Genomic DNA, 13,367 nt, shown 5'->3' on the forward strand with positions numbered 1-13,367 from the left:
TGAGCCAGCCCTGCCCGCCCAGGCACCCGCACCCATTCAGGGGGTCCACCACGATCGCTCGGGGGTGGGTCATCTTCCCCTCGATCAGCGTCTTCCGCGTCTGGGCAGCCTTCTCCAGCCGAGCCACACTGATGGTCTTTTTGGGGCCATCATCAGTCCAATACAGGTTGTTCCCCATCCAGTCCACAGCGATCCCTTCCACATTGTGGATACCTTTGGGGAAAAGCAGAAGCAGGCACTCATCACCAGGGCTGTGTGGCAGCAGGAAGACAAGAAGTGGAAGCGACAGCCCCGTATGATTCACGGTGTGTTCGGCACCACCCAATCCCAACTCAAACTGACAGAGAACGACCTGCCCCAGTACAGGCAGCTCCCCCAGAGGTACCACAGCCACAGGGAGCCTGGGCTGGAGAAAGCCGAATTCAGGAGCATCCTTGGCTGGTTTGTCCAGAAGCAACACAAACGTACTCCTGGCAGCATGGAGATGGATCAGCCACCACACTGAGCCCCAGGGGCCCTGACTGATCAGGGTGGGCCAGCTTGGGTAGGAGGGGGACATACAGAGACAGGGGTCCCTCACTTGCCTCTGCTGGGCAATGTGTTCTGTACCTGTCTTTCAATAGCAGTCTACAGATAAACCCGAAGAGCAGCTTCAAACCTTAGTTTTAAGGGTCAAAGATGCAAAGGAGAGGACAGAAGCACTGCCGTTATGCAAGGAAACGTGCTGCCGGCTGCTGCTGCCAGCTCCCGGGGGCTGACCGCGCTTGGAAGGGACCAGGCTGGGCCCCTTGGCCAACGCACCATCCTTCAGAATGGTCTCTCTCTCCGTGCCGTCAATCTTCTGGCGCCCAATGAGGTAGCTGGTGGTGTCAGCAAAGTAGATGAAGCCAGTCTCAGCGTGGAAGTCCAGCGCTCGGGGGTTCATGAGGTTCTCGATGGGGATCATGTGCTCATCCGGCACCTTAGCTCCCATGTCCATCCCACGGATGATGCCCGGACGCCCCTTCCCGTACACCAAGAACAGCTCATGCTCAGGCTCTACAGAGAGATGGGGAGAGCCATCGCCACCAGCCAGGCCAGGGCAGCGCTGGGGGTGGGCAGCCCAATGCATGTAGCACCGGGGCTTTTGCAGGGTTGAAGCTACAACACAGAAGCCAGGAGGCGGCAGCAACCTGCCCCTGTACCCAGCAGGTCTGCAGGGACTGCAGAGCCCAGCAGGCAGCCAACAGCTTAGGCCGGGAAGAAAAGGTGTATTTGCAACTGGGAGGGAAGGAGCCCTGAAAAGCTCGGCTTGCCCTGGGCCCGTGTGTTCCCAATCATCTGGCACAAGCACCTCTGCCCACCCCAGTCCCTCACAGAGAGGGGCGGCCGCCAGCCCCCTCGCCCCACCCCGCAGCTCTCCAGGGAGGGCCAGGACTCACTTTTGCAGGACTTCCCATCGCTCCCCAGGCTGAATCCAGAGCGGCACCGGCAGGTTCGGGTCTTGTGGCTGTTCCCGAGGAGGCAGATATCCGAGCAGCCTCCTGGCTTGCCAAACTGATCCGGCTCACAGGCATGGCTCCTCACTGCAACACAGAGTGGTGGGCTCCAGCAGCCAGAGGCAACCAGAGCAGTGCAGAGATGTCCTCCCCAGCCACAGGTTAACGCCAGCCAGGAAGCACAAGCAGGCAGGGGTCACTAGTCTGCAACTGCAGGGATGCTGGGTGCTGGGTCTCGTGGGTGCTGCCAGCCCGACCGCAGCTCTCTGGGTTTTAGAGGGGCTCCTTCTCCCTGGAGCTCCTGGCCAGTCAGCCAGGGGCTGAGCATTGCATAGGACAGACAATGCAGAGATGGGAAAGGACCGGCCTAAGATGCAGGATCACTGTGGAGCAGAAAGCAGCACGGTGTGTCCCAGCACACCGCCACAGCCACGGGGCCACGCTGCCTCTGTCCTGCCGTGCCATCCCTCAGAGGCCACAGCGACAGCGGGGCTGCCTGGCCGCTCTGTGCTCATCCTGGCAGGATGAGCCCCGGCACAGTGACAGCCAGCACTGGCCTGGAGAGCCCCCTTAATCACACTCCTTCACCACTTGGAAATCTCCTGATTGTTTTTACATTCTGAAAAATGCCAAGCAGGCTGCAGATGCTATGAGGATTTTAAACGAGTAAATTGATTAACTGCAGAAAGGTGCTGAGGGTGGAGCAGGCAGACAGGGATGGATGCGAGGAGGGGACAGTGCCTGCAGCTCTGAAGCCTTTCAACTCCCTTGAAATCTTTTGGTGCCCAGGAGTGCACGTGGCTCTGGTCGAAGGGCGAACGTGCCGGCAGCAGGGACCAAGAGCGTGCAGCACCACAAAAGGGAGCCATTAATACTTTAAGATGCTGCATCTGCTCCAATGTCCCTGTGCTCTCCAGCGACATGTGATTGATCAACCACACGGCACAGCTGCCCGGCTCGCGGGGACGGCTGCCACATCTCTTGCAGGAGGAGATGGAGCAATAGTGAGGGCCAGGGGCATCCCAGGGTGTGCGGCAGCCCAGCGAGAGGCTGGCCCCGCAGATGCCTGGGGAGCAGGAACCCCATACAAGCCCCTGGCCAAGGAGCACTGGCAGCGGGACTGCAGCTCCGGAAGTCCCTGCGGACCACAGCCGGGCACCTGGCTCCTCTGTCGCTGTCCCTGGGCTGGTGCATTTTGGTCCCCCCGGCACTCAGCCCCCCTGGGCAGGCTCTGGCAGCACCCTCCACTCTGCTGCTGCCCCCTGCAGCAAGGCTCCCGCTGCCGCCTGCCTGCCCAGGCACACAGAGCAAGCTGGGGGGGGGAGCTGGAGGTGTTTCAGCAAGGCCAGGCCTGGGCTGAGCACGGCTGCTCGGGGCCGCAGGGTGCTACCAGCAGAGGCTCCTGGACAAGTGAACCTGTCCTGGGTGTCTGGCCTCATTAGGAGAAGGAATTCAGAAGGTGCAGCCTGTCCCCATCATCACCCAGCCTTTGGGGTCCAAGAAACTGCTTTTGCCAGGCTGGGGTCCCACCTGTGGGCTGGCGCCGTTGGTGGTAGATGTGCAGCGCTCCTCCCTTGTCCACCCGTGTCACCACCTGGTACTCGGTGCTGTTGAAGCGGTTGACCCGGATGACACTGGTTTTCTGCTGGGCATTGGCATTGTCGGAGTTGGTGGCGTAGAGGTAGTTCTCAAAGACCGTTAGCCCGTAGAGGTGTTCAATCTGGAAAGCACCATGCAGGTGTCCATGAGGAATTTAGGAGGAGACGTGAGAACCCTGGCTCCGAGGTATGCAAAGCCCCCAATCCCTGCCCCTGATCCTGCCCTATGGCTCTTGCCCCCAGCCCGTTTAGGGCATGAGATTGGGCTTGGCAGGCAGGTGCTGCAGGACCAGTTGGTGTTCAGTAGATCACACCTTTTCTTTGCTGGACCAGCAAAGCCAAGCCTGTGGACCAGCGCCCCCCAGCAGGCTAAGCTCAGACATGCCTCTAGCACACGCTGCCATAAAGCCCCCCGCCCCGATCCCAACCTCCTTCTGGCCCCACTCACCAGGATGCCTTGGATGATGGTATGTCTGTTCTTGCCTTCGTAATCCACCACCTCAATATAGTCCAGGTAGGCGTCAGCCCAGTACACCAGCCGGTTCACCAAGTCCAAGGTGATGCCGTGGGGGAAGACGATCTTGCTGTCCACCAGCTTGGTGCGGTTCTGTCCATCCATGTCGCAGCGCTCCACCTTGGGGATCTGCCCGTAGTCGGTGAAGAACACTTTGCTGCGTGAGAAGGGCAAACACAGGAGCTCAGAGCCTGGATGTTGTGTTTGACCCAGAGAGAGGGAGGACGCAGACATACAGACGGCGCACGCTCACACCTGCAGACACGGGCTTGCCCCCGTGGGCATGGGGGTGGCTGGGGTCCACGACAGCAGCTCCCAGCCAGGAACGGCCCAGGGGAGCTTCTCACTGCTTGCACAGCCCAGCTGTGCCAAGGGCTGGCAGCACTTGCCTGCTCCTGCTGCCAGGCACGGCAGCAGGGGGAGCTCAGAGGAGCCGCAGCAACCGGGGCAGAGATGCCAAGACAGGCAGACAAAAGCTTGAACCTAGATTTGCTGGTGTCACCAGGAAGAGGTCCAGGGCCCTCCACCAGCTGACATGTTAAAACACAACCTGATGCATCTGCCCACGTGCTCTGCGCCTGAGAGCCATCCCGCCTGCGGCAGCAGCTCCTAGCACAGTGCGTCCCCAGCAAGGCACAGCCCAGAGCTGGGGCTCAGCACCGCTGCCCTGAGCGCCTGGGCCGTGCTGGGACTCTGCTGCAGAACCCAAGAGACTTTAACTCAGTCACCTGGGGGGCTTGTCTGCACCTTCCTTGTTCGAGGCCAGAGTCTCTCTCCAGGCTGCTATGTGATATTTATTTATTTATAAAAAATACTTCCGATTTTCTGCTCAATAACATCAGCTCTCTTCATTCAGGCAAGGACAAAAGCACCCACATGGAAAGCAGCAGGTGAGTGGGGTGATGTCCTCTTTACTGGTTTCACTGGGACCCTGCAGCATGCACAGGTGAGCACCCTCAGATGGAGTGGACCATCGGGTTAGGCAGACAGACTTCCCTGCTGGGCAGCGGGATTTCCCCTGCACACATGCCCTGTGGCCGGATCGCACTCGCAGAAAGCTGCTCTGCTCTGCCCACCGCAGCCTCAGCCACGCGAGCTCCCGCTCCCAGGGTCCAGCAGCTGCCATGCATGCCCTGAGCCACTCCAATGATTCATCATCCCAGCTTCCCCATGCACGGGATTTTGCAAAAGGCAGCTGCCTGAGAGTTGCCATCTGACCGCAGCACCCTGTATAAATAGGCACAAGGGGAGCTGCTCGATCAGTGCAACTGTCTGACTCTCTGTTCCCGAAAGCTGGTGCAAAGCTGTAACCACGCAGCCACAAGCTGCAAGCAGCAGCTTGTCCTGAGCCTGGCCAGGTCCATCCTGCAGGACCAAGCACCGGCAACACCGCTGCCCAGGGCAAGCGGAGTGGGAAGTGCCCCTCCACAGAGGGGCTTCTGGACACAGGCAGGCAGGTATAAGAGACCCCACCAGCCCCAGAGGGAAGGACCACACGCTTGCCAACTGTCACCAAGAACAGTTAATTAGAAGACCCAGGTTCAGATACTGATGTTCCCCAGTGCTGCACCAGTCCGTCTCTGCTCCCACACCAGCACCTGGCCCCGGTGCAGTGCCAGCTGAGCAGAGGCTCGGGCTGCTCTGACCCACCTCTAAGGACCAAACCTTCATCTCCTCCAAAACTGGCTGGTACCAGTGGACTGCTTAAAACACTGCTGCCATGACTACCCTACAGCACGTGGCCCCAGTCTCAGCTGAGGGAGAGAAAATGCTGTGATTCACTCGTTGCTAAAGCCCAGAGGGGCCCTCGCAGTCAGGCAAGTCACTTCTCCAGCAGCATCCCCGCCACCCCACTTAACTGCAGCAGCTGGACCCTCCTGGCTTGCTCCACCTCTCCAAATTGATGGTGCAGGTCCAGGCAGCAACGCTGAGCCATCCCACCCCCAAGCAGAACTCTTACCCCATAGCTGGGTCCAGCGCTATCCCCTTGGGGTTGTACAGCTCCAGGTCCAGCAGCGTGACGCAGGTGACTCCATTCTTGTTGCAGACAAAGATCCTGTCATCGATGTCATCCACGAAGTAGAAGTTGCCCGTAAGCCAGTCAATAGCCATCTGCTCCACATCTAGGCCATGGGAGAGGGGGGGGTGAGGAGAGGTTAGGCAGGGAGGGAGGGAGGGAGCCAGGAGCCCCATGTGTGCCTATGCATGGGGTCTCTGACCACCTCCCAGCCCCCCAGACATCTCGAGCACAAACATAGCTGAGGAGCGAGGCCGTGTGAGCCACGAAGGAACTGTGATCTGCACTGCACCAGGGACCTGGCCCTGGTCACCCCATGTGGATCGACACAGCAACCCATCCTCTCCTCCCGAGGGAGATGGGATCTGCCACCAGCTACAAGCAGCAGCGCTGTCGGAGACATCACACACAGCCAGAAAAGCACCCTGCAGGAACACTGGCCCAGGCAGGGGGAAGGCTCTGCAAGGTGGGCACTGGAGGAGGGAGGAGGCAAAGCCGGTTCTGGAGAGCCAAGTAGCACAGAATGGGAAAAGGCTCAAACTGCAGCATCGGGATGGCAGCTGTCTGCCGAGCCCATGCTCACGGCAGCGCAGGGAGGGACCGCAGCAGCCAGGGGCTGCAGGCAGAGCCCCGCTCGGGCAAAACAGTGTGAGGAGAGCAGGCAGCGCTAATCCCGAGCCGCAGGGATGCCCCGAGCCTGTGAGAGGGCACAGAAGCAGGTGAGAGACAGCATCTGGCATGCAGCATTTAAGTATTTAATTAAACCAGTGAAAGCCTGTTAAATTGGATAAACCCAATGCACCCGAATTCCTTCCCTGCAACCAGGTCAGTGCTTGGCGCTGCTCCACGCGCCCCCCTCCACCCCGCCTGCCGGCCCTGGGCCAAAGGCCAGGGTGAGGGGCTGTAGCTCCCAGAGGCTCTGGGAGACGCCAAGTGCTTTGGCGTCCTTTTGGTTAGTGCCCCCCAACACCCCACACCACCCCCAAAGCACAGTGGGGGTGTACCACAGCGCTGGCACCGTGGCTCGGCTTCACAATCGGCACGGGCAAGGCAGAGGAGGGATGAGACGGGAGCAGCAGCAGCCCCACAGCCCGACCACCCCGAGGACATCAGGACCCAGACAGCCCCAGAGGAGCAGGGCCAGACGCCGCTGAATTATTAACCAGTGCAGAAGCTCGGGAGCACAGAGGGAGGGAAAACATGAATCAAGCCAGGACATTTTGCAACGCCCCGTGCTCCCCCTGCTCGCAGGATTTGGCCTGATGATATCAGGCCCTTCCCTGCTGTAGCACTATGAAGCACTGCCTGGGTTCTGATGAGACCCAACTCATGAGCAACCCAGTGGTTTGGGGGTGACCTGTGTGAGCGCAAACCCAAACCCCAAGTCCCCAAGTTATCCAGGCCAACTCGCTTGCTCTCACACCTCCACTGAACATTTCATGTCAAGGCCATGGCCCCAGGGATGGGGATGTCCTGCTGGTGGTAATGGCCGGCTGGTGACTAACGGCCCTCCCCTCCGGAAGGGCGAGGCCGCAGTGCCTGCAGCCACCACCCAGCGTGATACATCTCGTAAAAACAAGTGGAAGCAGCCAGAGCCAAGGAATTAGCATCAAACCACCCGAGCTAAAGGCCCGCACAGGGCTCCTCCCACACTGCCCAACATGCCAGAGCTGGCAGTGGGGCCGGGGCAAAGTCAGGGCTCCTGGTCCAGCCAGGGCCCCCGCACCCTCCACCGAGCTCCTGGGCACCCGCACACCGGCTGACAATAGAGGTTTTCGTACTGAGTGAAAACCACCTAAAAAGGTGGACGGGGATGGCAGGGAGGTGGTGTGGGGCATGTGAGAGCCGCACTCTGCCTCTGAGATGGGGCTGCCTGAGTCACGCTGCCTGGACCAGCACCCTCCCTCCCTGCTGCACCCCCCAGCCCTGATTCACCCCCCTGACAAGGGGAGGGGGCGGCAGAGCCACGCGCACGCAGCCCTGCTTGGGTGAGAAATGCTTCAGCAAAGGGATGTGCAAGAATTCCCCAAAAAAGCAGGTCTTGGCTGGCGCCTGCGCGGCTGAGTCAGAGTCACAGGACTGAGGGAGCGATCCAAGCAGGGGCGGACAGGGAGCGCCTGGAGGGATGGTGCGGAGGCCCTCGCCCCCAGCACAGGGGCGCGGACTCCCCTGGCCGCAGGCTTTGGCTTTTCCTCGCTGCCTTCTTCCCAGAGGGGGCTGGCCATCACCGCCCCATCACCAGCGCTCACCCACACCTCAGTCCTCCTTTCCCGTCACTCTCCCCCAAAGCCCCTGGCGTCACGGAGTCGCTGCCACCTCACCGGCCGCATCCCACTGAGCCGGAGCCGTGTCCAGCCCGTCCAACAGGGAGGAAGTTCACCAACACGGCACTCAAAGGCTAAACAGGAATCAGAAAGGAAAATGGCCAAAACAAGCTATAGGTTTCTAGCCGCTCGCTTCCTGGCGCTCGCAGCTTCCCTCGTGCCATTTCTGCGATGGTTGCCTCTCCCTGTCAGAGGAGAGGGTCCCAGTCCTCCTGGGGGTCTCCCAGCCAGGCCCCAGCTCTGAGCGGGGCAGCACTGGGCCAGGGAGCTGGGGGTGACGCAAGCACTTGCTCTTCTCCCAGGCTGTATTTTTGCAGCTGGAAAGCATTACCCTCCTCAAAGGCTTTTGTTTTTCAGCTTGCTCCTTCTCTCCCTGCTCACCATCCTCCCCCCTCCTTTGCAAGAATCAGTTTTTATTATTATTTTCAGCTCTTTCGTTTAGCCTCAGCTAAACCTGGATTTCCTCTTGAACTTTCAGTGGAAGCTAATTTAGCAAATGTCTATTTTTAACCCCTCGTGTTAGCCTGTAGAGAGCTTTCCCCCCACTCACCGCTTGGCTTTGGGAGAGGGGAGGAGTGAGGGACATGGCCTCTCCCCACCCAGGCGCCGCATGTCTCCCCCAGCAGGAGAGCGGGGGCCTGGGAAAGGTGTGCCACGGCCACCCATGACCAGCAAGATGTGCACAAGCACCCAGCTCAGGGGCACCAGCAGGGACCAGCCTGTCCCTGGGCATGGGAAGGGTCCTGTGAGCAACTTTCATGGAAGGAAGAAGCTGGAGGGCAGCGATCACCGCTCTCCTCCTGCCCGCAGCTCCCAGCAGTGGAGGGGGGCTGGCTGGCGAGTGCATCCTCCCCATCAATTCCCATCCCAGAGTCAAGTCTTCCTCCTTGCTCAACCATTGCTGGGTGTTGCAAGCAATTGCAACATGCAAAACTCATTTCCCAAGATTTATTTATTTGCTAGTGTTTGAAAATGAGTTTGTGGGGGCAGAGAACAGGGAATGTCAACTTTAAAGGCTCTTCCTGGAAGAAGTTAACCAACTTCACCAGGCCGGTGAGCCGCGGTCCATGCCAGCCAGCCCTGCTCAGAGTCCCTGGCCAGGAACGCAGCTGGTTGAAGTGGGCTTTCACCGTTGCCTTCCTTGTGGGAAGAGGGCAGACGAACAGAGGACAGAGGGGAGAGGGAGCACCAAGAAGTTCATCAACACACAAGTGGCACGTTGCTCAACAAGGGCGGGCTGGCAACTTCAGCAAACTCCGAAACCCACCCTGCACAGATGTTTCCTGGTTTCATGCTCAACATGAGCTGAGTGATCCTGACCAAGTCCCTGCCACAAAATAATCTGTCACACTGTGCTTGGATTTTCCCTTTTCCTTCTGATGGCCACCAGTAAAAGAAGCTGAAGCAGCCTCTGGGGCCTACAGGCCCTGAGGAGCCACCGCTGGGGCCAGCTGGCCAGAGGAGAAGGCTCCATGTCCCTTCCAGTCCAGACTCCTCTGACACTAGGCTGAGACCCGTCGCAGCACTACCAGGGCACACCTGGGGAAAGCAACTGCCCCAAGAGGCAGCAGAAGCATCTAGCCTCCACCCAAGAAGTTCTTGGCCCTGTCAACTCTTACAAGTCTTCCCAGGCACTCTCAGCAATAACCTTCCCCCTCGCCAATTCCAACTTCATCCTGTGCTCGATGGGGCTGGGAGCATCTTGTCCCACCCAAAGAGCTCGTTGACACAAGTGGGTCATCAACCCAACAACTGTCCACAGGAACTCCTGCCAGAGGTTCTCCTTCCCTTAACCTGAGCCATAGAGAGGCTGATTTACCCCACAACCAGTCAAGCACCGCAAGGCTGTGGGTTTTTTGGGGAACAAGCTTTGCTGACCAAGCACATAACTTTCCTCCGCATGAATCAGTTGTTGCGCAGTCTGCAAAAACATCAATTGTGGCCTGACACAAAGAGGAAGGAAATACGCAATCTTCTCTCAGACTAAAACATGGATTTCGACACAGTTCTGAAACAGCTGTAGTTAAGATGCGTGCAACTCAGCAGCTCACCCTGATTCTTGCACAGTTAAGCGTGGAAGAAGAGAAACCACCTATAGTGGTGAACGTGCAAAGAGCTTGGAAATAAGTGCTCTGCACTGCAGCAGTCTGGAAGAAATCCCACTTCTCGATTACTCCTACAGGGAGCACTCCCCATGGGGTGCCTGGAGCAGGGCAGGACAGGGACACTGGTCAGGAGAGGTCTGAGCTCTGCTGGGAACCCTCCTTGCAAGACTCCCCTTTGAAGCAACTGAAAATATCACCACTTTCCAATGCCAGGCACAGAGGTCTGTCACCAAAGGTCCTTGCTCCCCGTTCTGCTGCTGTGCATTTTCACCCTCGCCCCAACACATGGGGTAGATAAAAGAGCTGGACTGAGCTCTGCTGCTGACATTTGCATGTTGTTTTTAAAGAATATTTATGTCCAAGTGCATCTACTAAGAACAGCCCAAATTTTTTGCTTCAGCTATGGTGGATCAGATCTAACACAAGCCCCAGCACTAAACAAGTGCCTAAGGCGTTTAGGCTGCAGTGACAGGCCACAGAGAAACGCACACAGATAACTGCGCAGCCCACGGCTCAAGCTGACACCACACCAAAACTGCTTGTCTGCGCCGCATCGGAAGTGGAGAAGCCGCCCGGAGAGCAGCCCCCCAGGGCAGTCAGCACTGTGTCCTCCTGCTCCCAGCAAAACACACGCAAGCCAAAGCCCAAGGCGGGGCGGGGGGGGCCGTGTCCAACTCGCCACCCAGCGAGAAGCCCAGGCGGGTGGCTGCACTGCACGTCCCGTGGCACCGGGCACCGGGCGAGCCAATGACACATGGCTCCTGCGGAAAAAAGCTTGGAAAAGTCACCGAATGTTTCAGTTCAAAAACGCCTCCAGAAGAGGAATGAAGGCTCGTCAGGAATGCAGTCCCCAGGGCTTCTCAAATACATTGGTTTCCTACTTTCCTTTTTATAGGGAATGATCCGTTTGATACATTTACATAATACCATAATCTGGAAGAATTTCTGCCTCTTCCCTCCACAGACATCCTCTCCCCCAGAGAACAAGACCGTCTCTGTAACAGCAACATGCTCCATGGATAAACACTGCTCCTGGGGACAATTTTCCTTAATTAGAAGTATGTTAACAGGACAGGCATGAAGACAAACTCCAGCCCCGAAGGGCGCCGGCCACAGGACAGACGGGCACCCCGTGCCCCTCGAGGGTCCGGCACAGCTCCCCCACACTGGCTCCCAGGAACAGACACCTCCTTGTGCAAGGAGCCGCCACCTCGAGCCTCGCTGCCAGCTCCAAGATGGGGAGGAGGGGACTGCGGACGGGACAGACACCGGCACACATAGTCACCGCCATCATGTCAGCCTTGTTTCCTTAGAAAACCAGGCTAAAAAATAAATAAATTTAAAACCCCCTCTGTTAAGCTGTTTAGCTCAGAGGAGGAACCACTGGGTGGAAGCCAGTGGCCCACGTCCAGGACGTCTGACTCGGCACTCAGAAGGATCCTTGTGGCCTCTGCGCACACGCACGCCCACGCTTGCACAAGCCAAATGCTCTCAGGGAGGTAAAACCGGCCCCCCCAGGGCTGCACAGCCCCCCCGGTCACTGGGCGCTGCAGGAAGAAAGCCCCAGCCCATCCATCCCCGGGGACAGGCAGAGCGACTGCCAGTTAGCAGAAGATGCCAGAGCATCACCCTTCCCCAGGGAGCCCCGGGCTGTCCAGACCCCCAGCTCACGTGGTCCCCATGTCTCAGATCCCTGCCCCAGCCAGCGCAGCATCGCAGCTGCATCCTAAGGGAAATGCTCAGGGGCCACCGGCACGTCTCCAGCACCGGGCACAGCCCCAGGCTGACACAGCCTCCAGCTTCCCGTGGTGGCGACACCCCAGACAGCATCTTGTCACCCAGCTGCCAGACAGGTCATGCCTCCTCCCTGGTCCTAAACCTGCCCCACTCCCCACGGCCGGGCTCAGCCCCGCAGCATCCCTGCATGAGCTCAGCTGTGACACCGGAGGTGGGAAGAGCAGGAACAGAGACAGAGCAAGCTCCATCTCAGCTGCATGGAGGGCAGCCAAGGGACTGCTAATTACTCTGCCTTAATGAGGCCATTCCACAGGCAAAAATACTCAGCAGAGGCCGACAGAGGGACAGGGCGCTTGGCTTCCTTCTGGGTGAGAGGAGAGAGACACAGGCTCAATGGGAACCCAGGGAACTGTCATCAGGATGATTTTGGGGGGCAGGGGGACAAGAAAGCAAGAATGGGGCCGGTCTGGGCAGACACGATCCCAGCAGGGCCTGGCCGCAGCATGGTGAACCCGGCACGAGCACGGCAGGCGACGGTGTGGGACAGTTGGGCAGACGTGTGCAGGGATAAACACACTCCTGTCCATTTGAAATCAAACCCGTCCCTGTGCACAAGAGGATCCCAATTACTCAGGACATTAATTTCACCCTTTTGTCTCCAGCAATGTGGAAGCGCAGCTTGCCCCATGCTCAGTGCTTTGGGGCTGGCCAGAGGGAGATGGAGGGGAGCGGCTCTTGCCACGGTGGGGGACCGCATGGGGCTTCTCCATCCCAGGAAGGGGGAGGCAGAGAAGACCCTTCCCCACTCTGCCACTGCAGCCTGGGGGATCGCGGTGGCCACGAGGAAGGGAGATGGCAGCTTGGGCAGCAGATCTGGCAAAGCTCAAGCACCGCAGAGCCATCCCCTCCTGGCACAGGGATGCTGCTGCCCTCGGACCGCTCAGCAAACCTCGGAGAGAAACAGAAACCACCCCAGCCCAGCTCACTCTGCTCTGGGGGGTCTTGGCCCCATCGGGGAAACACAGCGGGGTAATTAAAGCCAGAGGTGCCGGGCAGAGCCACAGAACAGTCCCAAGTGTCTCCATGGCAGACCTGCCTCCAGGCTGAACAGAGACCGGCAGGCACTTAGTTAACAGACTGATCAAAATCATCACAGTCGTCATCCCCTCCAACACAAAGAGTTGATGCGCTGGTGCGAGCTCACTGGCCCCAGACACTGCACCCATCCCCTGCTCTCATGCATTGTTGCTACGAGAACAGTCATAAACAGTTAAAAAAAAAAAAAAAGAGGGGAATCAGCAGATGAAACTACCAATCATCCTGCTTTCTTGCCAAGTAAGTTCACATCGGAGCCTCTTTCTTGGCTAGTATGAGGCAGCAAGGAAGAAAAACAGCTTTCCATGCAAAGTGGGGAAAGAAATGTACTTGGATTCCTCTGCAGAGCAACATCTCCCTGAAATCAATTTGTCCCAAACCCTACAGCTCTTCTGCTTATTGGCAACAGGACAGGTCATTACGAGTAACAGGGCTGAAATCGAGTCAATGAAAACAACCTCCTAGACGTGCTTGTTTAGATAGATGCTGCCCAGGAAGG

At 58.4% G+C, this 13,367-nt stretch overlaps 1 protein-coding gene across 4 annotated transcripts in view; it reads right to left on the reverse strand.

Annotated features, from left to right (window-relative positions):
- Window positions 1–13,367, reverse strand: part of LRP1 (LDL receptor related protein 1) — a 91,994-nt gene that overhangs the window by 42,502 nt on the left and 36,125 nt on the right. For all 4 annotated transcript variants that reach the window (XM_087771092.1, XM_087771091.1, XM_087771094.1 and 1 more), the window contains 6 exons: window positions 5,551–5,713; window positions 3,525–3,747; window positions 3,009–3,198; window positions 1,422–1,565; window positions 802–1,038; window positions 33–213 (listed from right to left, as the gene is read on the reverse strand). In XM_087771092.1, coding sequence (XP_087627218.1) covers window positions 33–213; window positions 802–1,038; window positions 1,422–1,565; window positions 3,009–3,198; window positions 3,525–3,747; window positions 5,551–5,713 — 1,138 coding nt within the window. The remainder of the gene's footprint in view (window positions 1–32; window positions 214–801; window positions 1,039–1,421; window positions 1,566–3,008; window positions 3,199–3,524; window positions 3,748–5,550; window positions 5,714–13,367) is intronic.

Source organism: Nipponia nippon, unplaced genomic scaffold (genome assembly GCF_047370975.1).
Source record: "Nipponia nippon isolate SJK-2023a ecotype South Korea unplaced genomic scaffold, ASM4737097v1 scaffold_35, whole genome shotgun sequence".
In the NCBI taxonomy this organism is placed as follows: Eukaryota; Metazoa; Chordata; class Aves; order Pelecaniformes; family Threskiornithidae; genus Nipponia; species Nipponia nippon.